This window comes from Lytechinus pictus, chromosome 2, assembly GCF_037042905.1.
Source record: "Lytechinus pictus isolate F3 Inbred chromosome 2, Lp3.0, whole genome shotgun sequence".
In the NCBI taxonomy this organism is placed as follows: Eukaryota; Metazoa; Echinodermata; class Echinoidea; order Temnopleuroida; family Toxopneustidae; genus Lytechinus; species Lytechinus pictus.
This window is the reverse complement of record NC_087246.1, coordinates 68012756-68038447: the sequence shown is the minus strand read 5'-3', so window position 1 is coordinate 68038447 and position 25692 is coordinate 68012756. Positions and strand designations below refer to the sequence as shown.

Genomic DNA, 25692 nt, shown 5'->3' with positions numbered 1-25692 from the left:
TTCTTTCTCGCAGGACAAACACGAATTGAGCTTATCAACAGATGGCGACTACGACGGGGTCATATCACTCCGGAACAGAATCCCTTTCCAATCTCCAGCCAGAACACATGACCCCTCTGTCTAAGACCGGATACCTACTAAGCGGTATCTACCTTACAATTGTCGGTAAGTACCGATGCATCTGCCTGAAAATGTTCGTTTTCTTTATGACTGGAAGCCAACAGACTGCGAAGATCTCCATATAAAATTTCTATCTATTCCAATTAACGATTCAACATTATGAATACACTTGCAATACAGGCTCGCACCCAGGGATTCGGGATGCGTATGCATCCCCCAAATTCTCATTGTTTCACTTTTTCGAAAGAACGTATTTCGATAAATAGCCTCAAAATAATCGAATAATTTTAAATAACATACACATGATATATAACATCTTGTTCGTGGTTACTAAGTGCTTTCACAGATTGTCCAGTTTTCAGGTCGGAATGTCAAATATTTCAAAAGTACAGTTCTCTGTGACAAATAGTTCCTTGCAGTGTATCATCGGTAAACACTTGGTGGTGTACTGTACTTCAAATAAAAAGTAATCCCCCGCCCCCCACCAAAAAAAATGATACAATAAATGAAAAAAAATTCTTCAACCTGAAAATGTGTCCTTATATTAGACATTTTAATCAACATGATTAAAAATCCATAGGTACACAGCATTTTCAAAATAATTTAGAAACCGATAACTAGCTTGTTTTTGTCGTAATTTGTAGGGCTATTCCTGACTTTACAATGAGCTTCATGGAACTGCCTAAGATCTGTCTGTTGCATAATCAGATATTCAGATAGGAAATGGTGGACCGTTTATCATAAAAATATATCAGGCTTTGAGAAAGTATAGTGGGAACTATTTATCCGAGGTTGGACTGGCAATCACTATTTTTCCCCAAGGGGTGAAGCCCCCAGGGGAAAATAGTTTCATTGCCAGTCTAACCGAAGATTAATAATTCCCACTTAGCTCAGCGAAGTTTGTGCAGGCTCCACTCCACTTCACTACCGCTACATTACACTCCACCTACCCGAACTTCGAGACGCTGAACTCGATCGGACATTCCGAGACACAAAGGTGGGATGGAGATCATGTTTATTGCAAAAATTAAAGAAAAAAATATAACGAGAAAGATAAACAACTTAATATCTTACTCTTCACCCGTAATTCACTCCGTGTCCATCCTCCGGTTATCTTCAAAATTTGTGATTTTGGGCCAGTATCTTTTTCCTCACACGGCTGATTTCAAAACATCGCATGCAATCGCGATCGAAGTTAAACAACGATTTATTCCTCCCTTAACACGTGGAATTAGCATTGCTTAATACTATATGGTTCAGTCAAGTTAGTCCTTATTGTCAAATTTCTAAAAAAAAATGTAATATTGTATGATTCAAACAATAAAAAAAAAAAGAAATAGTGAGTGATGGACACCATTGACTGACTCATTTGCATGTCACTGATTTGTGCATATCACTCTTTTGTAAAAAAACGAAACTTTAAAATGCCATAACTTTCTTATTTTACTTTATATTTTGATGAAATTTTCAGCGTTATGCTAGTTTTGATTTTTTCTGTATTTATCCAAATCAACATTTTTCTGGGGTGGACTTGACCTTTAATGATTTCAACTTCATTCCATAGTTTTTGTGCATATCATGAATCCAGGAGTTTGGGTAATATACAACTCCGGAGTGTCAGGTGTGACGTCATCAGATGGAATGTAGTTTTACGACAAGTTCTTTTAGAAATCAAAGATAAGAAATCCCGGTGCAAATGGGGTGTACGATATGTGCGTACACCTCGCAATACAATCGAGGTGCAAGTTAGCTCTTATGCGAGAGTCCGTGTCTGTTGTACACCCCTGTACTCTTTGCGTGCACCCCACCAGTCTCGCTGATAGACGTATGGTATATATAAAGTTGATTCGTGAAGATTAACCGAAATAACAATGCACTTACGCCACACTTTACCTAAGTGAAATGATTTGTTAGATATTTGATATTTATGTGATTATATATAATTGTTTCAAAAACATTACGTATACATTTGGAGAAACAGTAAATAGAGCTACTTGAATCACAACCATCAACACAAGTCAAAAAAGAATCGGATCATGTCGCAAGAGACCTCATTCGGTCTCAGTGCTTCTCGCTGGCATAGCGGGAAGAATTTTGACTACAGATAAAACAAGGTGAGTTCGAGTCCCAACTAAGGTAACTACAAAATCGATACAGAAAGTGAATGGACCGGAAGTCTCGACAATCTTTTTGTTATTTTAGGTGGGGGCCCTAAGCGGTAGACGTGTAAACCCTTTAACATGTCTAAGGTGCAGATTGCAGATGGACACCTCAAATAGGGGTGCACACTGTACACCCCTATTCGGGATGATCGTATGCACCGCCAGGGATACTCGTATAGGGACAAGCCTGTGCATCCCTAGGGGTGTAAAATTGAACCCGAATTTCTTTAAGTATGTATGGGATCCTTTTGACAGTGAATGAAGAATCTAACTTGCTTTTGAATAATATCGTGTACTAGTTTCTGCATGCAATTATCTGTCAATTTTTACAAACTTTAGCTAAAAGTAATTTCAATATTGACCTTAGTTCATAAATTTATAAAACGATTTGTTTTATTTCTTATCTAGGTACGATCGCGACGATCGGCAATATCACGGTGATCTGTGTGCTGTTCCGTTATGGGACCTTTCGAAAGCGGTCCATCAATCTTCTCTTAATAAACATGGCGGCCAGTGACTTGGGTGTATCTGTGACCGGCTACCCTCTTACAACGTTATCGGGGTACTGGGGCCGATGGCTCTTTGGGGATGTTGGTTGCAAGTTCTATGCATTCTGCGTCTATACGCTTTCTTGTAGTACCATCACAACGCATGCAGTCATTGCATGTTACAGATACATCTATATTGTGAAGACTGACCTCAGTGAGTACCATCACTCTTAGCCATTTTACTAAAACAAAATAGTTTACCTGATTTACATATAACAGCGAGTTTTCGCTCGGTGACCTACGGGAATTTAAAAAAAATGTAAAGGCCGTCAAATGACAGAGAACAACTAAGAAGACTTTAAAAATATAGTACACATTTGTGAACCGGAACAGCAGTTTCGTCCTAGTTTCAGAGCTGATTAAAAATTGCAGATATATCATTTGTCCTGCCCAGAATCAATGAATAAACTGCTGTTTTGATGCCCTCTGTTGATGCACCAATTTTAGAAAAAGACTTCTTTGTTGTTCTTTATCATGACGGGTTGACAGTACTGTTCTTGAATCCTCGGTAAGAGATATCCGAAAACTCCATACATACATTCCGGTCCGATTGGATGATACTAGAAAGAGATATTGCAGTTTCCAGATACCAGGGGCCCGTTTCATAAAGCTGTTCGTAAGTTACGGATGACTTTACGCACGACTGGTGACCATTTCTTGTGCTAATTGATTTATATATGTAAGCGCCTAAGAACAGGTTCCAGTCGTGCGTAAAGTTGTGGGTAACTTTACGGACAGCTTTATGAAACACCACCCAGGGATGGCTTTGCCACTTATCGCTGCGCCAATGTATGTGTATTAATGCAATCCTTGACAAAGTAATTGCTTCCGGTGCACTATTTGTCAAAAGTACATGTACTATACACCATATCGCACCACTCCCCTTTCTTTCCGCCCCTTTTCGCTCTCTTTATTGGAAAGTTACGTCTACGCTAATACATACGAAATGCCTGTCTCAATTGATCTTTGGCTGAGACATAATGATGATGATGATAATAATAATAACAATAATAATAGCTATTTTTTATATAGCGCTTTTCCCATAATGGCCCGCAATTGCCCAAAGCGCTTTACAGCATATTATACCCCGCTCATCGGATCTTTCCATGCCCGCATACAATGTATGCACCTTCTCCACTCCCTGGGGAGCATTCCAACAAGAGTTCCAAGACTCAATTACTAGGCATACTACAAAGGCTTTCGCATCCTACCGGGTACCCATTTAGCACATGGATCGAGAGTGGCAAAGTGTGGATTAACGCCTTGCCAAAGGACGCGGCTAGACCGCGGTGGGATTCGAACACACGACCCTCTGTAGGGGCAGAGGGTCTCACGACATAAGATTGAGCTCAAAGTATAGACTCCATATGGTTCGATTACTCATTCATTAAAAAATGTGCAATTGTGTGCAGTCTGGGCCCCTTAGTGATTGATCAAGGGGCTGAATGATTTCTACAATTAATTGAATTAATCATTGTATGATGATCAATAACCCCATGGAAATCTGCCGGTGACCATCTAGTGACCAGCAGCGTTTTATACGGGTGTCAAATATAAAATAATAAATTCTAAAAACCTATATGTGTTAGTATACAAGTAGACCTATGCATATTAAATTCGAGGGAGCGTTAAAAGTGAGATTTGACCTGAAATGTAAACATAATTTGAGATTTCTAAAAAAAAAAACTTTTTCTCTCATGTCAAATCCCGCTATTCACTCCCTAAAAATATTGATCATGACGTCATATCTGAATATTTTTTGAAACAGTGAATGCTCACTCATACTTTAATGAGGATTGTGTTTACAAAGTATCTTTTCAAAAAAGGTAAAGCACTATAATATTGTTTCCATATCCCTTCGTAGGACCGAAATTGACTGGGAATTTCACGTCCATGATCATCATCTTTATATGGGTGTATGCCTTATTCTGGACTTTGACTCCCTTTGTCGGCTGGAGCAGTTACGTCTACGAGCCCTTTGGTACTTCTTGTTCTATCAACTGGTTTGGGCGGTCATTCAATGACATCTCCTATATGGTAGCCTGTGTTATCGGCGTCTATCTTGTCCAGATTATCGTCATGGTCTACTGTTACCACCACGTGGCAAAAAAGTAAGTGATTAGCTGTTTTCAGAAAATGAATAAGAAAAGCATTGAGTAAAAACATGCATGCTCGATATCTTTGGACTACTGTATAGCACTCATAAAAGGATAAAGGCAAGAATGTAAAAATTAACAGTATTTTAATATGCCGAAGGTGACGAAGACGGCCCATGAATCTGGAAACGCTCCTAATTTAAAGAAAACGTCGGCAACGCCGAAGGGCAGAATTTTTTTCTACTTTTTTTTGACGCGCATGCGGATTGAAAAAGCTGTGCTGACTCATGGCCAGGAGGGTAATCTGTATATTGTGGACAGTGGATATGTGCCTCGGAGGAGACCCCCGTTTTTACACTCGATTTTCCGTTCCAGGGCATACCATTCCCCCCCCCCCGCGGCCATGTGCCAAATAATACCCGTTCCGAGGCATGATGATTTTTTTTCCTTTCGCTCCAGGGCATATACCATTTTCGTTCCGCCCCGTAATTTATGACGCCATCTTCCGAGCATTTTCCGAGGTGTTACGATTCTGCTCTCTCTCTTACAACTGCTGTAACTTTGTAAATTATGACAACTAACCATGTCAACAGGGCTCATCAGCCAATCATAATCAAGGTTTCCATTGTAGTTGCCATAATGGCAAAGTTTTAACAGTTGTAATTCTTTATGAAACGGGTCCCTGGTGGGTGTTTAATAAAGTTGATAAGTTACGAGCAACTTTACGAACGACTGGTAAGCCTTTCATCAAGGTCAAGTCCACCCCAGTAAAATGTTGATTTGAATAAATAGGGAAAAATCAAACAAACATAATGCTCAAAATTTCATCAAAATCGGATGTAAAATAAAAAAAGTTATGGCATTTTGAAGTTTCGCTTATTTTTCACAAAACAGTGATATGCACAACTCAGCGACATGCAAATGAGTCAGTCGATGATGTCCGTCATTCACGATTTCTGTTTTTTTTTTATTGTTTTAATTATACAATATTTCATTTTTTACATATTTGACAATAAGGACCACCTTGACTGAACCATAATAGTATTAAACAATGCTAATTCCACATGTTCAGGGAGGAATTAATAGTTGTTTCCCTTGACAATATAGATAAAATTAGAATATTTCATATTTCACATAATAAAATACAAAAGATATAGTGAGTGAATGACGTCATCAGTCTCCTCATTTGCATACCGACCAGGATGTGCATATAACTGTTTTGTGAAATGAAACTTTAAAATATCATAACTTTCTTATTTTACATCCGATTTTGATGAAATTTTCAGTGTTATGATTGTTGGATTTTTCTCTTTTTATTCAAGCCAACTTTTTGTTGGGGTGGCCTTGTCCTTTAAGGACAACATCAACACTAAAACCGATGTGTATCATTAACCGCAAGAAAGGATCACCAGTCGTTCGTAAAGTCTTTTTAATGAGATATATGATCCGCTGTACTGAACCATCCCGTTTTAAAGTCAATATACACGAAATATATTTTCTCGCACTTCAAGTTATTATTGTTTTATGCAGTGACATGTGCTTCTTTTTCATGGCTACTTAAAATGATTGCCCCTTTGAAGGTCTGAATATAAAACATTTACAGTCCATGCTTACGTTCGCATTAGTGGATTGGTGAGATATGTCTGCTCTTCATGAATTTCTAAAAGCAGTCCTTAAAATGTTCTTTTTTTCTGGTCTGAATATAAAAAATAACTCAGCTCGCGCTTCGTGCTCGCATCTTTTTGTTAGTGAATTATGTATGGTCTCAGTGAATTCATACAAACAAGCAATTGCATAACATTTGCACGTGACTTCTTCAGGCAGTATTTGCATATCAGTGATGTCGAGTTTAAAGTTTATCAATATTTTGTAAAAACTGTAATATGCACATCGTCATGAATATTCATTAGGTGGGCCGATGATGTCACATCCCCACTTTCCCTTTTCTTATTTTATTACATGAAATCATAAATGTTTCATTTTTTCATACATGTTTAAATGATGTGTCTCCATTTTGATGAAATAAGTTGCGGCAGTAAATAACCGATGCACTTAATCAGTTGTCAATCCAATTGTTTTAGTTCTTGGTAGATAAAAATTGAATAAACCTGATTTCATATAATAAAGTACAAAAGAACAAGTGGGGATATGACATCATCAGCCCACCTAATGAATATTTATAAAGACATGCCTAAAACTGTTTCACTGGAATAATGCAAATCTTTAAAATTCAATAACTTTGTTATTCGTTATCCGATTTTGATCAAATTTACATCATTTATCTTTGTGAATTTTACTATATTTATTGAGATATAAATATCTCCGGCCCGGACCATCCCTTTAAAACGGTCTGATAAAGTGTTTTGAGAAATGAACAATGCGACTACGTCTCAGTCTCTTTTTACGTCATACGAATGTCTGTGCCGACAACTATTCATTTACTGTCGGGAGCTCCCATCCCTGCATCTATCATGATAGGCAGACTTAAAGCGGTCGACCCTCTGACTTCTTGTTTACCCTTATTTTTATGTGTCTGGTACGGGTAGTCCGGTTTTTATGTTTTTGTTTGTTTGCCTATAAATCTAGGCCTGGAAGTAATTCACAATATATTTTTACTTTCCATGTTTTTATTTGTAAAGATATCTCAATACTTAATTACACGGTTGTTATCAACACATAATTACCTATCAACATGATCAACGTTATGAACGATTTTATAGATATAAAAAATTGCTCCCTGAATGTAAGGGGATTGAGAAACGATTTTAAGAATTGGTGCATTTTCAACTGGATCAGGACTCTTGACTTTCATCTTGACTTTCATCTTGACTTTCAAGAAACCCACTCGACAACGAGATCAGAGCGAAGATGGAAACACGAATGGGGATATAAAATATTATTTAATCACTGAACATCAGAAAGTGCCGGAGTGTACATTCTCTTCAAACCATCTGCTTCATTTGACGTTGTAAACACTGTTAAAGACGACCACGGAAGAATACTACTTCCGATATTAAAAATAAATGAAATGATGTTAACAGTTGGAAATATATACGGTCTAAACAACGACGACAGTTCTTTTTCGAAGACTTACATTCTCTGTTATTTGAACATTGTGAAGAACCCTATGTGTTAGCAAAAGATTTTATCACGGTTTTGGAACCCACAAAAGATAAATTCCCTAAAGCTTTCCAAAACCATCCAAGATGTAAAAAGGCAATAATGGAAATAATTGATGATTTTGATTTACTGGACGTTTGGCGCCATACTCATCTACCAGACAAGAAATATACATGGATGTCAAAAGATTTAGAAGTAGAATTGATTATTTCCTCATTTCTCAAACCTTATCGTCTTCTGTTGTAACAAGTGACATTACCTATGATTATAAATCAGATCATTCGTTGGCATCAATATTTCTAATAAAATCTATTACTAAAAGGGGGCCAGGTTTCTGGAAATTGAATACCTCCCTTTTAGCTGATACTGTCAAGAAAATTAAAAAAGAAATTGTTTCGATTTTGAATGGAAATAGTAATCTTCACCCCTCACAACGCTGGATATTTTTGAAGTACAAAATAAAACAGAAGATAACACAAATTTCAAAACAAAAGAAAAGGGAAGACCAGGATAAAATGAAAAGTTTAGAAAAAGAAATCAATTATTTAAATGATATTATTTAAAGTTGTGTGGATAATGAATTAGCAAACAAATTATAAGAGAAGAAAAAGAGAATTTGAAATATTACATGAAGGTGTTGTACGTAGGGCAATCGTGCGATCGAAAGTGAGATGGATCGCAGAGGGAGAGAAAAATACCAAATGCTTTGCAAACTTAGAAAAAAGAAATTACCAACAAAAATGTATATTTCGGCTTCAAACAGATAAAGGTATTATCTTTAATTAAAAAAATATTCTTGAAGAAGAAAGGACCTTTTATGCTAATTTGTATTCATCTCAAGAGAACATTCTGAATAGGAATATGTCAATGAAAAACTTAAATATACCAACTATAAATGAGAGTGACATAAATATGTTGGGATCCATGAAAACAGAGAAGGAGTGTTGTGATTCGATTATGTCATTTGTAAATGACAAGTCACCAGGGAGTGACGGGTTGCCAATTGAGTTATACAAGACTTCTTGGAATGGAATAAATCCTTTACTATGCTTAGTTTTTAATGAAAGTTTTGAAAAAAAATATAGTACCTCATTCAATGAGGAGAAGTATTATTACACTGTTGCCTAAAAAAGGGAAAAATTTAATTTTACTGAAAAATTGGCGTCCAATCTCTTTATTAAATAGTGATTATAAGATTCTCGCAAAAAAAATTTCTTTCCGAATAAAAAAGTAATATCACCTCTCATAAATCATGATCAATGTGGTTTTCTCAAATGACGATATATTGGCGAAAATATAAGACTTTTTATTGATATTCAATATTATTGCAAAAAGCACAATGTTGGTAGTCTTGCACTCTGTATTGATTTTAAAAAAGCGTTTGTCCAGGATAGAAGAGGCATAACCTTGCTTTTTCATATATACAATATTTTTGATGGATTCTTGTCAATTCGAGGGTGCTGATTACGAATCTGAATGATGCCACTCGTGTAACCTTGAGCATTTTCCGCAAATTGGCACAATCCACTATGGCGCCAAAATATGCAAATTGCCCATGAAAATCATAAAATTGCCCGCACATTGGCTATGAAATGCATTATATTGTGTGGCAGGAGGAGTGAAATACTCTCTGAAAAAATAATTTTTGGCAAAATATTTATTTTCTGGATATTCAAAATGGCCGCCATAGGCCCCTGTATACTCATTATGTACAATATGAATAGAGAAAACAAATTTTCACAGAAATGAGCACTAAACTGCAAGAAATTGTGATCTATGAACGAAGTACTGTATGCAAATCATCATTACTAACGAGATATATCATTCATTATGTCATGTATGGGAACATTGCTGTATTTTGATATCTAAAATGGCCGCCACTGGCCCAAACAGTATTATGTACAATGGCAATGAGGGCCAAACTTTCACAAGAGTGAGCACTAAAATAAATATTATTAAAGGAGAATGAAACTCTTTGAGCAAGTTAGCTTTTGTGAAAGCAGAAAAATCAAAGAATAAGATCAACAAAAGTTTGAGTTAAATCGGTCTAGCAATAGAAGAGTTATGAGCATTTGAATGTCGAGATCACTAATGCTATGGAGATCCTCACATTGGCAATGCGACCAAGATCTATGATGTCACAGATGAACAACTCTCCCCTTTTGGACACTGAAAATATACCCCAAAACATCTCTTTTTGCTCATTCTAATCATATGACAAACGATTCGTCAATGATATAATGTTGTGAAACATCTGTACTTGTCCTCTCATAAAGAGAACACCTCACCTTGTGATAGACTCCATAAAAGTGAGAATATAAGTGAAATAAGTACTAAAGTAATGAGGGAGTTGTACGTGTGTGACATCACAGATCTTGGTCGCATTGCCAATAGGAGGATCTACATGGCATTAGTGATCTCAATATTCAAATGCTCATAACTTTCTTATTATTCATTCAATCTTCCTCAAACTTTCAACAATATGTTTCTTTGATTTTTCTTTTTGATATGGATTCAGCTGGTTTCAAGGGTTTCATTCTCCTTTAAGATAAACGAGTGGAATACTGACTAAAAACATAATTTTTTAAACGAAATATATTATTTGATATGCCATGTATGTGATAAATGTTGTATTTTGATATTTAAAATGGCCGCCAAAGACCCTAACAGTATTATGTACAATGAGAAAGAGGACCAAAGAAATCACAAGAATGAGTACTAAAATGCATTTATATGTGATAAAGTAGTGGGATACTGTCTGAAACATAATTTTTAACGAAATATATCATTCAGGTTTCAAGTTTATGTTAAATACTGTATTTTGACTTTCAAAATGGCCGCCTTAGACATTGACTGTATTATAGTATAATGCAATCTGGGAAACCAATATTCACAGAGGTGAGCACCATAAATGCACGTAATAGTAATCCATGAGTAAAATATTGTCTGAAAGCATAATTTCTAACAAGATATATAATTTATTCTGCCAGTTAAGTGACAAATACTGTATTTTGAAAGTCAAAATGGATCAGCTTGCCGTGCATGCGTCTTTCTAATTCTCTCATCTTTGCTTATTTCTCCTTTTTACGTTTGCATTGCTTTAGTCTTTTCTTTCTTGTTTTATCTACTTATTTCTTTTCATCTTTCTTATTTCGTTCTCCATTTCGGTCTGTTCTTCGGTTTTCTTTCTTTTCTTTATTTCTTTTTTTTTGGTTTCCTGACTATTTCATTCTTTTTTCCCCTTTTTTTTCTAGTTTTCATTAACTGAATTCTTTCAATTACTAATGTTTTTTCTACTCTCTCTTTTTTTTCGTTTCTCTCTTTTCTCCATTTACTCATTTCTCTCTATCTTCACTCCCTCCCTTCTTTCTTTCTTTCTTTTTTAATTCATTTCTTTCTTCCTAGCTCCATTTCTTTCTTTACCCTTCTCTTCCATTTTTTTCTTCTACTTAGCCTTTTATCTATCTTCTTTACTTGCTATGCCTCTTTTCACTTTTCTATAGGACGCATTGCTTAGAATTCATATGTTAAGACTGTTTCATGTGCTTTTGTCTTGCCCTTAGTTACAAAATAAATTTCACAGGCCTCTTTAGCTGTAGGTTCATTCACATGTCTGGAATTATGCTGTTTAGTAAATTGTCAAATTTTATTAGGAAGTGCAATCAATTAATAACGTATCCACCTGTTGTACACTAGCAATCTCTCTTTATGTCATCTGTCTTTTTTACTACCTCAATTTACCTCATTGCTTTTCTCCTTCCTTTCTCCCTCTTTCCCTCCATTTCTATCTCTTTGATTTTCGCTCATTGAGCGATGAACATACTTTTTTTTATTTGAACTTTATACCAAAATTGGATGAGATAATATCTCTGTTAAACATTTGGAATGGTAGATCTCCTACATTGTATGGAAAGATAGTAGTAATAAAAACATTGGTCATTCCAAAACTAACATATCTTTTAAGCATTATTTCAGACCCACCACCGACCTTCTTTATCGATTTTTTTTTAATGGAGTAAAAAAGGTAATAAAATTAAGCGTTCTCTTTTATACAATGACTACAAAGATGATGGTCTAAAAATGTTACATGTGTCATGTTTTAATCAAGCACTTAGAGTATTATGGGTCAAAAGTTTTTTAGATGATGATAACAATGGGAAATGGAAGTGTTTTTTTAAAGAATCTGTTCGTTTCATTGGTGAGAGCAAATTTACGATTTGGAATATTAGCAAAAGTCATATATTATTCAATTCATGTACCGAAACTTTTTGGAATGATGTATTGAGTTCATGGTCATATTACAGATACTATATTAATCCTGTTAAGTTTAGGGAAATACTGTCGCAGCCTCTGTGGTTCAATTCACACATTTTAGTCGATGGAAAGCTTCTTTATATTCAAAGATGGTCCGAATCTTCTTTAAACACTATTTGCGATTTTCTAACAGAAGATTAAATCTTTTAAAGTTATAGTTGAAAACTACGGTTACACATCCATCATGATGAATAATTCATTATTATCTGCCATACCAAATGAATGGAAAAGAGTTATTAGAAACAAATACGTAAAACAGAATACACCTTTTGAACCACACGACGATCGATTACGTAATTTCCTTGAACACAAAAAAGTATTTAACTATGTTATTCTCATTTTATAAATAGTTATACTTTGGAAGTGTCAGAGACAGATCAACGTTACAAATGGAAAAACGATCTTTCACTGCAATTATCAAATAATGATATACAAATCGTCAATAGATAACAAACTAAGGAATTTCCAATTTGAATTTATACACAGAAAAGTGTCGACAAATCGTTACTTATATAAAATCGGAATTTTTTGATCAAGACATATGTGATTTTTGTAATGAACAAAATCAAACATTGATGCATCTGTGTTTTGAATGCCAATTTGTTTCGAACTTTTGGAACGATTTGTGTTACTTGGTTGACTTTTAAAAATATCCGTTCTCATAAGTTATCTAATTTAGAAATTCGTTTTGGAACATTGGAAAGAAAACATTTTTATTTGGTAAATACCATAATACTATACGGCAAATATTTCATTTTTTCATGTAAATATAGCAAGACAATTCCTCTTTTTAAATCGTTTGTATGCACTCTAACACAGTTAGAAAAAAAAACAGAACGCTACATTTCTTTTAAACACAATCGTTCGGAGTTTCACAGAAAAAGTGGAATATAATTACTATGAAAGAGTAAGATCTATCTGTTGCATATTACCTTAACCGTGCATGGTGTCTATATATATATGAATGTAAAAGAATCATGTATCTGTTTCTGAAATATTTTTGTTAAAATGTGAATTACAAATAAAACCCATTAAAAAAGGTTTTTGAAATGTCATAATTTAGTATATAGTATATTAGATTAAATTAGATTAGATTCAATTTAATCAAGTATTACTGAATATCTTATCTGAGACTCAGGTCACATAACTACGGTAAAGGGTTATTTAGGATAAATGAACTTAAACCATGTTCGGGGAATCAACATCAAAATCTTAACCATGTTAACCTAAGGTTAAATTTTTGAAATGTCATCATAACTTAGAAAGTATATGAACCTAGTTCCTGAAACTTTAACATAATGTTAACCAAGTATTACTAAACATCATGTATTAGTTTCAGGTCACATAATTAAGGTCAAAGGTAATTTAGGGTCAATAAACTTTAGCCAAATTGGGGGTATTTGTTGAATTACCATAATTACTTTGAAAGTTTATGAATCTAGTTCATGAAACTGCAACATAATAGTAATCAAGTATCACTGAACATCCCGTGCGAGTTTCAGTTCATATGACTAAGGTCAAAGGTCATTTAAGGTCAATAAACTTTGGCCATATTTGGGGTATTTGTTGAATTATCATCATAACTCTGAAAGTTTATGGATCTAGATCATCTACAGTTCATATAACTTGGATATAAGAGTAATTAAGTATCATTGAGCATCCCGTGCAATTTTCCGTTCACATGACTAAGGTCAAAGGTCATTTTAGGTCAATGAACTTTGGCCAAGTTTGGGATAATTGTTGAATTGCCATCATAACTTTGAAAGTTTATGGATATAGTTTATAAAGTGTGGGCATCAAGGGGGTAATCAAGGATCACTGACAAGTTTTATATTTTTCATTTTATGGTTTTCAAAGTCGGCACTGCTGCTAATGCAGGCGAGACTGCCATAGAGGCTCTTCACTTGCGATAAGTTTTCTCCTTTCCGCCCATGTAAAGAGAAGCCTACAAGTAAGAACCGTGCAAGTCGATGAAGTGCATAATTATGTGACCTTTATGGATACTCATAAATCTCATTATAACTCAAGATCTTTGGGAGGCTTTTCCATTCTCTGATCCAGCACGTTAGAAGTCGTTAACCTGCCTAAGCTATCGGCATTAGACTAATCTTTAAATCCATATTGTCTTCCTGAGAAAAACTGACAAAATGGTAACAATATAAGTAGTCCTCACAATCCATTTCATCAGTGTTTCCCATGTAAGATGGAACGGTATCAATGTATTCACATTTTGTTGTGCGTGTTATTGTCACAGTAAAACGAAACTTTATTATCATGATGAATATATATTGCCCTTTTCTCTCTCGAAAAACAAATGCGTATACGTACGAGCGCGAAACACGAGCTGATTTTTTTTAAGAACTAAAAAACGGAATACTACAGTTTTTGTAATAATGAAAATTATAGGTGTCTTCTTTAAATAATTCGAGTTCAAAGCGCGAAATAAACTTTCTCATTATTCTAAGCTGAAAGGCAACCTTTTAAGCACAGTTTAACATTGAAGGACAAGTCCACCCCCAACAAAAAACTGATTTGAATAGAAAAAGAAAAATCAAAAAGCATAACACGGAAAATCTCAGCAAAATCGGATGCAAAATAAGAAAGTTATAACATTTTAAAATGTCGCTTAATTTCTCATAACAGTTATATGCACATCCTGTTTGGTATGCAAATGAGGGGACCGATGACATCACCCACTCACTATTTCTTTTGTATTTTATTATATGAAATATGAAATATTTTGATTTTCTCGTCATTGTCATGTGAAACAAAGTTTCATTCCTCCCTGAACACATGCAATTCCATTATTTTAAAATTTTGTGGTTCCAGCAAGGGGTTCCTAATTGTCAAATTCGTAAAAATTGAAATATTGTATAATTCAAACAATAAAAAACAAAAGAAGTAGTGAGTGAGTGACATCATCGACTCTCTCATTTGCGTATCACTGAGTTGAGCATAGAACTGTTTTGTGAAAAATAAGCGAAACTTTAAAATGTCATAACTTTCTCATTTTACATCCGATTTTGATGAAGTTTTCAGCGTTATTCATTTTGAATTTTTCTCTATTTTTAAATCAACTTTTTTTCGGGGTTGGACTTGACCTTTAAAGAAAATTGTGAAGAAGATATATTATCTAGATCTCACCCCGGGATCTCACCATAATGCTGGCGCGAATGGCGAGCTGATTTAGGGGGTGGGGGCGATTCAGACCTGAAGAGGGATATTCTCAGCAAAATCACAAGCAATTAGTACGAATATAAAGCTCGAGCTGATAATAGGTAATATACTAACTTGAAAAGCGGACACTTTAAGGACTACTTTCTGTAATTCATGAAGAGAATACGTATCTCACTAAATTTGAATTAAAAGCAAACTCCCATCATTTGTTGTTTTAGAGATAATCATACACACAATGAAAAGTGTGTAAAATTGTGCCGTGTAACGTCAATTACCGTGAAAATGCCCTATAGCATACAACCTTTCTCTATGTATTGTTTTAAAGCATCGGTTGTCAAGATAAATAAACATTATAAACATGACAGAAATACTCTCCCCTGTAAAACCGACAGCATCAGGTATTAGAAAAGACACGTAAAAGTGTAATGCGAGTGACAGTGGAATCGCCCATGTACAAAAAGTTGCATTACAAGTGAAACAGGAATTAGGTTTTCTGACAAGGCTCAAGGATACGCTCAATACAAATCATCTCAGCTTGTTATACTGGGGCTGTATCCTCCCACATGCCTTATATTGTTGTAATGTATGGACTAAGAGGTCCCATCAAAATTATGATGTCATTGATAAATCATACAAACAAGCTTCTTATTTTAATAGGTTGTTTGTGGGATACTCCCTCTGAGCAAGTGCTCACTCAACTAAATTGGCCAACATTGGAAAAATTGTATTCAAAAGTTATGGCGAGTATGTCATTTAAATGTGCACCGTCTTACACCCCTTAATTGGCAGACAAACAACTGAAACTCGAACCTCCTCTATGTAATTCTGAATTGTATAAACGCTCATTCGTATCCACTGCAATATCTCATTGGATCAAGGGAAGTGGGTGTTATTTGCCATTAACGCGTTGTTCCCCTAACCTGGAATTATTTAAACAAAAGTTATGATGTTATGATGTTATGATCAAGACGATCCATATGCCCTCATGAAGTCACCCCCGATATATAAATTTTAAACATTTCCCATGTCATAAGTAACAGAAGGCAAGACCATTATCCAATCAATTTTTTGTGATATATATAATTGTTGTTTATAATTTTCTACATGCATGCTGCTTTTTTTTAATTCATAAAATTTTAACGTGCCTTTATATTAATTTTCGATGTAAGCTCTAGTATTGTTTATTTTGAATAGTTTAAGTATCTTAATATTTATTTTACCCAGTGGCCTACTGTGGGTCACGGCATTGGAGGGCAGGGGTACCAGCAACAAAAAATGGCGCGCTTCCAGTCAGGTATACTGACCTAATAGAGACATTTTAAGGACTGTCATTAGGTGGATTATGCACCTGAGCGCGATGCGCGGGCTGAACATTTTTTATATTCAGACCTAAAAGGGGACATTATAAGTAAATATTTGTAATCATGATACGTACCTGTCTCGCTAAACAAACAGAGCGAGCGCGAAGCGCGAGCTGATTTTTTTCATATATTATATACATTTATTATATATTGACCCCAAACAGGGACGTATATCTCACCAATTCATCTAATGCGAGCGCCAAGCGCTTGCTGTTTTTTTAGAATTGCACCTAAACACATGAAACACTTTTTGTAGTTATTATTGCTTAATACATCAGAAATTCTCTAAGCAAAATGATTAATTACTATATTGTACTATGATAACACAACCTCCGTCATTTGTCACGATTTCCTTGAATAATTCCTTTAAAATTGAATTTCGTTCTGTTTCTTTTTCCATCCATCTTATTTCTAAGAATCAGAGGAATAGACCCAGAACGGACCCAGGAAAAGGATTCAGGTGTCAACGTCTTTAGGAAACTCCGAAGAAGAGAAGCAAAGATAGACACACATGTCACAAAGGTTAGTGATGCTCACCTACTGACGAGAAATGACCAATGAATTTTGTTATGCAAAAGTGAAATCTAGTCTTAATAAAAGCAAGTGGAAAAACCACACTGTTCATTCATGGGTGTATGTATAGAGTCAAATGACAATATTTAGTATTTAATTTATGTACATGTAAATCTCTGTTTGGTTGCCATTGTTTGTGTATTAACAGGCCCATTGTCAATGTTTCAATATTATTTTAGAAATACCAAAACCTTTCGCTTGTGTCTCTGTATTGTCGTACAATCCTTTCTTTTACACGGTGTAATTAAAAAGATTTCTTAAGTACGCAAGAATAATTTGAAGAACTAAAGTATACCAAAAGCTACTCCTCTGGGAGTATCTGAATTTCAAAAAAAGAAATTGACATGTGTAATCGTGGTTTGGTTTTGAAGCAGTACGTGGGTTAGTTTATATGAACAAGTTTACGCATGTGTCAAGTTAGAAGTGTTGAGGATAATTCAAGATTTCATTTTGTGACCTCAAATGCAAGCAGCTCCCTCCCTGTACGTGATACAAATTCAATTCACTCGTCATACGGCAGTTTAGACCGTACATGAATTCATAACAGCCAAGATTCAAGAGGTCGACCACGCCAAAGGTGTATTGATAGATCCATCTACTTAATCTCCCGCTCTCGTCGCTTTCATCTATTACTGTATTAAGAACCTTTAATCCATACAAGCACGGTCTACCAAATTTAGGTCAATTTTCATCTCATTCACTTTTTTTCTTTACCCATGACCATGTGTTTTGTTTTAGCGTTAAGTTGATATGCAGTTGTTGTCTGACTTTACCAATTACTATCATAACTACTTAGATCTCTTTGATTTTTTAAGGCTTTACTACTTGACATACTTGAAAGGGGACAAATCTATAACAAAATGTATCACCCATGAAAACCCCTTAATTTATTTCTTAATTTTTAATGAAAATTCAATTATTTTACTCAGTAGACCTAAAAGTAACTGCCCAACACAAAACTCAGTCATCTTAACCCTAAAAGGACTGGGCTATTTGAGATGTAAAGAGGACTGTAATGAAGACTGGAGGTGCCGCGGAACGGTTTTCAAAGTGGGGGGGGGGGGGGCTGACCATGCAAAAAATCACAATCATATGGTCATTTTTCCGTTTTTGTACACGGTTTTGGAAAAAAATGTGAGGGGCTTCATGAGGGAGGAGCTGAAGCCTCTCCAGCCCCCCCCCCTCCGCTTCTGCGGCCCCTGGACTGGGGAGGGGGCATGGTGGGCCCCCTTCTGATCTCGGCTGCCGTTCGCGCGATCACGCACATTCTTTGCCACATAAACTACAAGCCAGTATAAAAAGAAATTTCTCAAAATAATTATTTTTTATCTATTATGAATAAAATATGCAAATTTATTCGTGAAAAACATTATATGCATATTCAACACCCAGTTTCACTTCAGATTTTCTTTTATTTTTCCAGATGTCATCTTTGTAATCTGATTTAAAGGCTTCCATAAAGAACATTGCGAAAGCCAATTTTTCCTCATGTATTTCTTTGTTTTTAGAATTTCTTACGTATAGGCCTACATCTATTTTATATTTATTTTTTTATTTATTTTTTTTTTAAATTGAAAATATATCAGACAATTTAACAACTAAATCAAACACTATAATAATTAAGCAGACCAATTAGAATGAAAAATAATCACCCTTTTATGAATTTAATCTCCCATAGACTTTGTACACAAAGTATAAAATGGCATTGTCTCGTAAAAAGTCATGTGGCGTCGCAATGCTATACCAGTATGTTGCGAATTTGTTCCCAAAAGTTGCGCGAGACTTAAAAAAAATAAACGTCATGCAATTTTGCGACGCTTTTTGCGTCTCGGAAATATCGCGCGAAGCGTTGAAGGGGGAGGGGGCATCATGCCCCCAGTCCTTTTAAGGTTAATTTTTTTTATCCTTACGACGCCAGAGGTGAAGAAGATTTTCTTGCAGTCTGTTTTTACAATTTCTCAGTTATTGCGACTTTAATTCTAAGCATCATCGGTAGCACACCGATTTATTTTCAATCAAACTCATTGAAAAATCTAGGCCCTTGTCCTACATACTTATTAATATTAGTTTGTGCGGTTTTAAAAGTAATATAAACCGTGATGAAAATTCTATCTCGATTCTTATACTTCGATTTAATTTTGATTTCCAGATGTGTTTCATGATGATGATAAGCTTCATAATAGTCTGGACCCCTTACGCAGTTGAGAGCCTGAGAGTTGCACACGTGGATCACATCAGTGCTTTTGCAGCTGTCATCCCAACAATGTTCGCGAAAAGTTCTTGCATGCTTAACCCCATCATATTTTTGTCATCGAGCTCCAAGTTCCGACGGGATCTGCGCAAGATGTGGAGTTCCCCTCCGTCCCACGAATCGCTTCGCCAGGAAGAACGCAACAAAACACAACCCTCGCTTTATGTCCGACATAGCGATATATCCTCGGTATACCGAAACAACACTGCTTCCGTATACTATGACAAAGAGCGAATCTACATCGGGGAAATGCGCGCCACCAGTATACAGAAGGAAGCTGAACTCATGCGACGCGATCCGGAAGTGCTCTCGATTGCGTCATCGACAAGTTCTGACGTCCATTTTGTGATGAGGGATTCGAAGAAGCCCAAAAGGGCCCTGGGACCGCGTGGCCCTGAAATGTTTACAGCTTCTGGGTACACCAACCACGCGAGTTCAACGAGTGAGAGTGCTGGACAGTCGACGTCGTCTGGCACAAAGAGGACTGGTTTTGGAAGTCGTAAAGCGTCAAGACAATATTCCGTAAAGTCCCAGTCGGAAGAAACTGCAAATTCGGGAGAAATATTTACTCTTGACGGCAGTGGTTTGGAAATGATGAGCTTACGAAGGCTTTAAGACTACTATATAAGATGTAAATATTTGGCTATTCTGTTGATATCTTATTTTAAAAATGGGGGAAATTCACTTTTGGGTGTGTATGCAAACTGTTCCAATTCTCTCCACTTCCAGGATTGAAGATAATTCTTGATTATTGTCACGCACATATGCGTCCTATGAATTGAGTTATCCCATTGGCTTAAAGTAAGTCATGTTTGATTTATCACTCAGGTGTTTTCTCGTGTTATCTTTAGTTTTCTACACATGGAAGTGTGTCTTACTGTGGATTATCTTATGTCAAGGTGCCAGGTGCCCTATTACCTTGCCGAAACGACTACAGGTGTATAATAAAGAAAGAGATTCTTACAGAGTACCTGTATCCCCAACAAACTATTTATTTTTGGAAAGCTGACACAGATATTTGCTTTGCACATGTTTGCTTTAAGATAAAGCAAAATATTGTCATTCAAAGTCATGACTTTGAAAACAATGATTTTTCAATAAATGACGTTCTGCTTTGTAGACGGGTCAATATATGGTTTGACCCGGAACAAATTGCAACAAATGATTTTTCAACTGTTTCTGGCAGTATTTGACCTCAGGAAAAACATACTAAAAATCTACCAAAATCCGCACATGGGAAAGTGGTTATTTTCAAGATGGCGTCCAAGATAGCCGCCATTCACTGAAAATGGATATAAGTCACTCATTATCGACCCTAGAATTTAACCATGGTATAGATACAAAAATCATATTTCTGGATATTGAGTAATTTATGTCGGTTTTTTTAAGTAGCAACAGCAATTTTAGACTCCATTTTTTTAAAGCTATCTTGGATTTTTTAACATACTGGACCACTGACTGTCCTTGCAATTTGTCCCAATGTCTTATTTGACCATTGACATCATTGTCTAGACACCAAAATCATTATGTCCCAGGCGGATATAAAACGAACTATGTCCATTTTAATTATCAATAGCCATTCTAAACTCCCTTTTTAGAAGCCATCTTGGATTTTCGGACACACCAGACCACTGGCTGTCCTTGTAACTTGTTCCATTGTACTACTTCACCCTTAAAACCATTGAAGAAAAACCAAAATTAAAGCCACTTAGATGAATTGTGGATTTTCAGTCTACGGCATCCATTTTGGGCGCCATCTTGGATTTTGCACGTACACTGGAGGGCATATAATTCACTCTAGCCTGTATCAACAATTTTTGTACCCCCTAAACCATGAAATATGGACCGAAATAGGATCTAGGGTGGATAAAGTTTCAGTTGTACCAACATACACAATTTCCTCAAAATGTCGTCATGGTCATGCGAATCCAATGATTAGAATTGAGGTTATTACATTTTTCATGGGGAAAAATCATCATTTCGTGCAATTTTATGATAAGGAAATAGCTATATTACTTATTATAACGCACATTTGTAAAGTCCCATGTGTTTTACACAGTAAAACTCCTTCGGCCGTTTTCGAATTTTATGATGATACGTTTTGACCTCACTCCCCATCTTGTTAAAAAAAGAGGTACGTGAAATGTAACAAGTTGCACGATGAAGTATACATCATATTAGCTGAGGATGCAAAATATAAATATCATTTAAAAAAAATGTTTAGGGCTCCTGACACATGAAATGTTTTTTAATGTGTGGTATCTACGTTACACTTTGTATTATCCAATCAACTATACGACCATTGGGACGATTTAAGTCCGCATCAACTGCGCGCATGTTTATAAAGCAACACCACGTCACAAAGTTTGTCACCAGTCGATTGATGTACCTTTAAAACAAAATGCTTACAAGTCGATGTTTGATGCAACATGAAAGAAATACAGTGCGTCCCAGAAAAAACGAAACCGAGATTAAGCGATGATTTATCATAATTTAATCACAAATACAATAGACAAATGACCTACCATTGTAAAGCTTAGAATCTCCTCTTTCATCTGAAATTACTTAGAATATTTCTCATTCACGCATGAGTGAGCAAAAACAATTTGAAGAGGGGATACCAAAAAGTCATTTGGCGGGCTGTATCTGGGTTTCAAAAAGAAAACCACATCGTTAAAATGTTCAATATCTGCTCTTTAATTTGATACCTCAATTACAGAAAATGGTCGAGAAAAAACAAAAAAAAAGTTCTGGTTATTTGAAATAAGGCTTGAATTTCAATAATTTCATAAAATGAAGAGGTTCTACAGGCAAGCGTTCAACTCACTTGACACTCCACTTTGTTGACGATCAGCCATGCATTAAGTCTTTTGTTAACCATGCGATAGCTTCTGTGGGAAACCGGTGAAACACGTTTATTTAATGAAATTATGGAAATACAAGCATTGTTTCGAGGGAACATAACTTTTTTACTTCTTAACCCCCCGCCAAATGAGTTTTTGGTATCCTTTGTTCAAATTGTTTTTGCTCACTCATGCGTGAATGAGGAACAATCTAAGTAATATCAGATGAAAGAGGAGATTCTAAGCTTAACATTGGTAGGTCATTTGTCTATTGTATTTGTGATTAAGTTATGATAAATCATCGCTTAATCTCGGTTTCGTTTTTTTTTGGGACGCACTGTATAATATGCACTGTCATTTGAATTGTTTGTGTTGAAATATTTATTTCGATTTTTTCCAGTTATAAATGTGAACCCGTTCTTGTTGTTGCATAATGTATTGCAATTATGTGTACCTTTTCGATTGGTGTTAAATGATTCATCGGAACGTTGTTGTGTAATATTGTAAAGGATATCCCTAAATGAGTTATCACTATAAGGTAGTAAATTTTTGCTGTCTCATAACAATAATAATAACAACATGCAACATTTATATAGCGCTTAATACAAATGTTTCTAAGCGCTGCTTAATACCCCATATTTAGCGCGGCTACCCTGATCGGGTGCTCGAGCATTCAAGGAATGCCTTCCTACCGGGTACGCATTTACTACACCATAACAATAACATGACAATAGTCCCCTTAATTGTAGGATTAAATTGCAGACAAAACTATAGCCTTAAATCTGCGACGGTCTTTGGCAGACTTTCCGTCCATGACGACGTAGGAGACAGGCCTTACATTCAATCAGTGCGCTCAGATTTGTAAGATGTCACACACGCGGATGCTTTGAATTCTTGATTTTTTTTAAATGTAAATTATGGAACTAAGTTTAGGGCTTGCCTTTAATACAAGCTTTATTTTTTGCAAGCCTATGAAAGCTTAAAAGTGCTACCCAGATGTTCATATAATCATCTCGTCATTGTCTTCATCGTGTGGGAGAGATGATCATGGGTGGCATTTTTAAGTTTCCATACAAGCCCCTCCGTTTTACTATAAAATACAAAAATCGTCTGAGGTAATTTTATTTATAAATTTTGTTCCTTAAATCTATTATTATGTTTTATATAAAATTATGGCTCGTAATATTTTTGACATTGTGGTGTTATGTTTATCATACTGTATTTTGTACTACTGTGAAACGGAAAATCAATGAATCATATAAAATCAACCTCTTCAGTGTGTGTGTGTGTGTGTTTTCTCATAGTTTTTTTTTTTTATTCTCAATATTTAACCTTTTTGAGTCCGAAATTGGGGTTCCCGTGCACCATCATGATATATACCGGGCATCAAAAGTGTGTTTACTGCCAAACAGAAACGCCTTTTGCCTCATTGGCGGGGCTCCAAAATGGCGTATTTTCCAAGAAATTAGCAAAATACAAAAAAAAAAGTGGTGTGAATTCGGCAGTCCCCTGAGGGGTAGGCTTTGTTGTGCCAACACTTCTTTATATGGAGCTGATAGATAAAAATCTACTCTTCGTCTCCAAGTGATTTCAAGAAAATAAAACTAAATTTTCTACATAGCCGTAACACCATTTTGCCACATTGGGGGCTCCAAAAAGCACGATATTTTAAGTCAAGCTACAGATGAGGGTGGGGTACCTTCGACGGGTTCTTGTAGGAGTATGCTTTCAGGTGTCCAAAATTGCATGTAACATGCAAAGCCAATGCCTCCTCTAACTTTTCCAAAAGGTTTCATTAACATAAAAAAAGCTTTAACATGGAGAAAACGCATATTGCCCTCGTAATATATACCGTTCCATCGCTTCGCACATTACATGCATTTATGCGTGCTAGTCACACCAACAAAGGCGTGCCAGACCGATTTAGAATATTGTACTCTCTTGGAAGACATGCCAGCGATCTCATTGTAGTCGGTATCACTAGTGTGACTAGGACACGGAGGTTGCTTTTTGGTGTCATTTTATCGAAATATCGAGTAATACATTTGGAAGTATTTGCCCTTTGTCTAAGCAAGGAGCTTCTTGATCTAAGCAAATTAAGACATTAATACTGTCATGAAGCATATCAATATTCTCGTTCATATATCCGCTTTCGTGTCGAATGCTGATATTTTGCATTGTTGATGTTTATTATAAAACAGAAATATATCAAAGCACATGCGAAATTTTGACCAAAAACATGAAAATTCTGGCATAAATTCTCATTTTTTTTCCAAATGATATTAATCGGACTGTCCGGAAAACAATCGATTTCTACTATCTAAATCAAAGTGAAAAGTATATTCATTTCATATTTTCCCATGCATTGTCTGTGGAAATGATTGATTTTCATGAAAAACTCAAGTTGGCCGCCAAAATTGCCAATTCTGAACCCCATGGGACACGATTTGGCAAAGGGAACATCAATCAAGGTTCATTAACTATACAACTCAGGCAATACAAACACGTTGCATGACGAAACCCTCTCGTTTAAACTTTGAGTCATTGCCTTTGGAAGAGGGGAGAGTTCCAACTTGAAGAAGCTTATCAAAGAAAGTAAACACAAGTAGTCCCTTGTGGGCAACAGTTAACCGCATCAATGAAACCCATTTAATAGATTGGATAGTCTTGTACTCAGACATTTTGTAGGCACGATTTATAGTTCTTCATCTAGCTCTCTCTCTCCTACCTGCATGTTATATCTCCCCCGGGCTCTCCCCACCCCATCTACATTCTCCCCCTCTCTCTCTCTCTCTCTTCCTCTTTCCCTCTTTCTTCCATACTCTTAAAGGGATGGTCCAGGCTGAAAGTATTTATAGCTTAATAAATTGAGTAGAATTCACTGAGCAAACTAATAATAAAGTTGTTGAATTTTAAAGTTAGGTGGGGTGATGATGTCACATCCCCACTTGTTCTTTTGTATTCTATTATATGAAATTAGGTTAATTCAATTTTTTCCTTCAAGAACTAGAAAAATTGGATTGACAACTTATTTAGTGCATTAGATATCTATTGATGCAACTTATTTTATTACAAGGGAGATAATATTATTCACACAAGTATGAAATAATGAAAAAATTGTGTTTTT

At 35.6% G+C, this 25692-nt stretch overlaps 1 protein-coding gene across 1 annotated transcript; it reads left to right on the top strand.

The window, feature by feature from the left end:
• On the top strand, window positions 1-23759 carry LOC129255114 (rhodopsin, G0-coupled-like). The gene is made up of 5 exons (XM_054893668.2): window positions 1-165; window positions 2691-2984; window positions 4695-4941; window positions 17315-17420; window positions 19621-23759. The coding sequence occupies exons 1-5, from the start codon at window positions 42-44 to the stop codon at window positions 20335-20337; spliced, it is 1488 nt and encodes a 495-aa protein (XP_054749643.2). The 5' UTR covers window positions 1-41; the 3' UTR covers window positions 20338-23759.
• Window positions 23760-25692: the final 1933 nt, after the last annotated feature.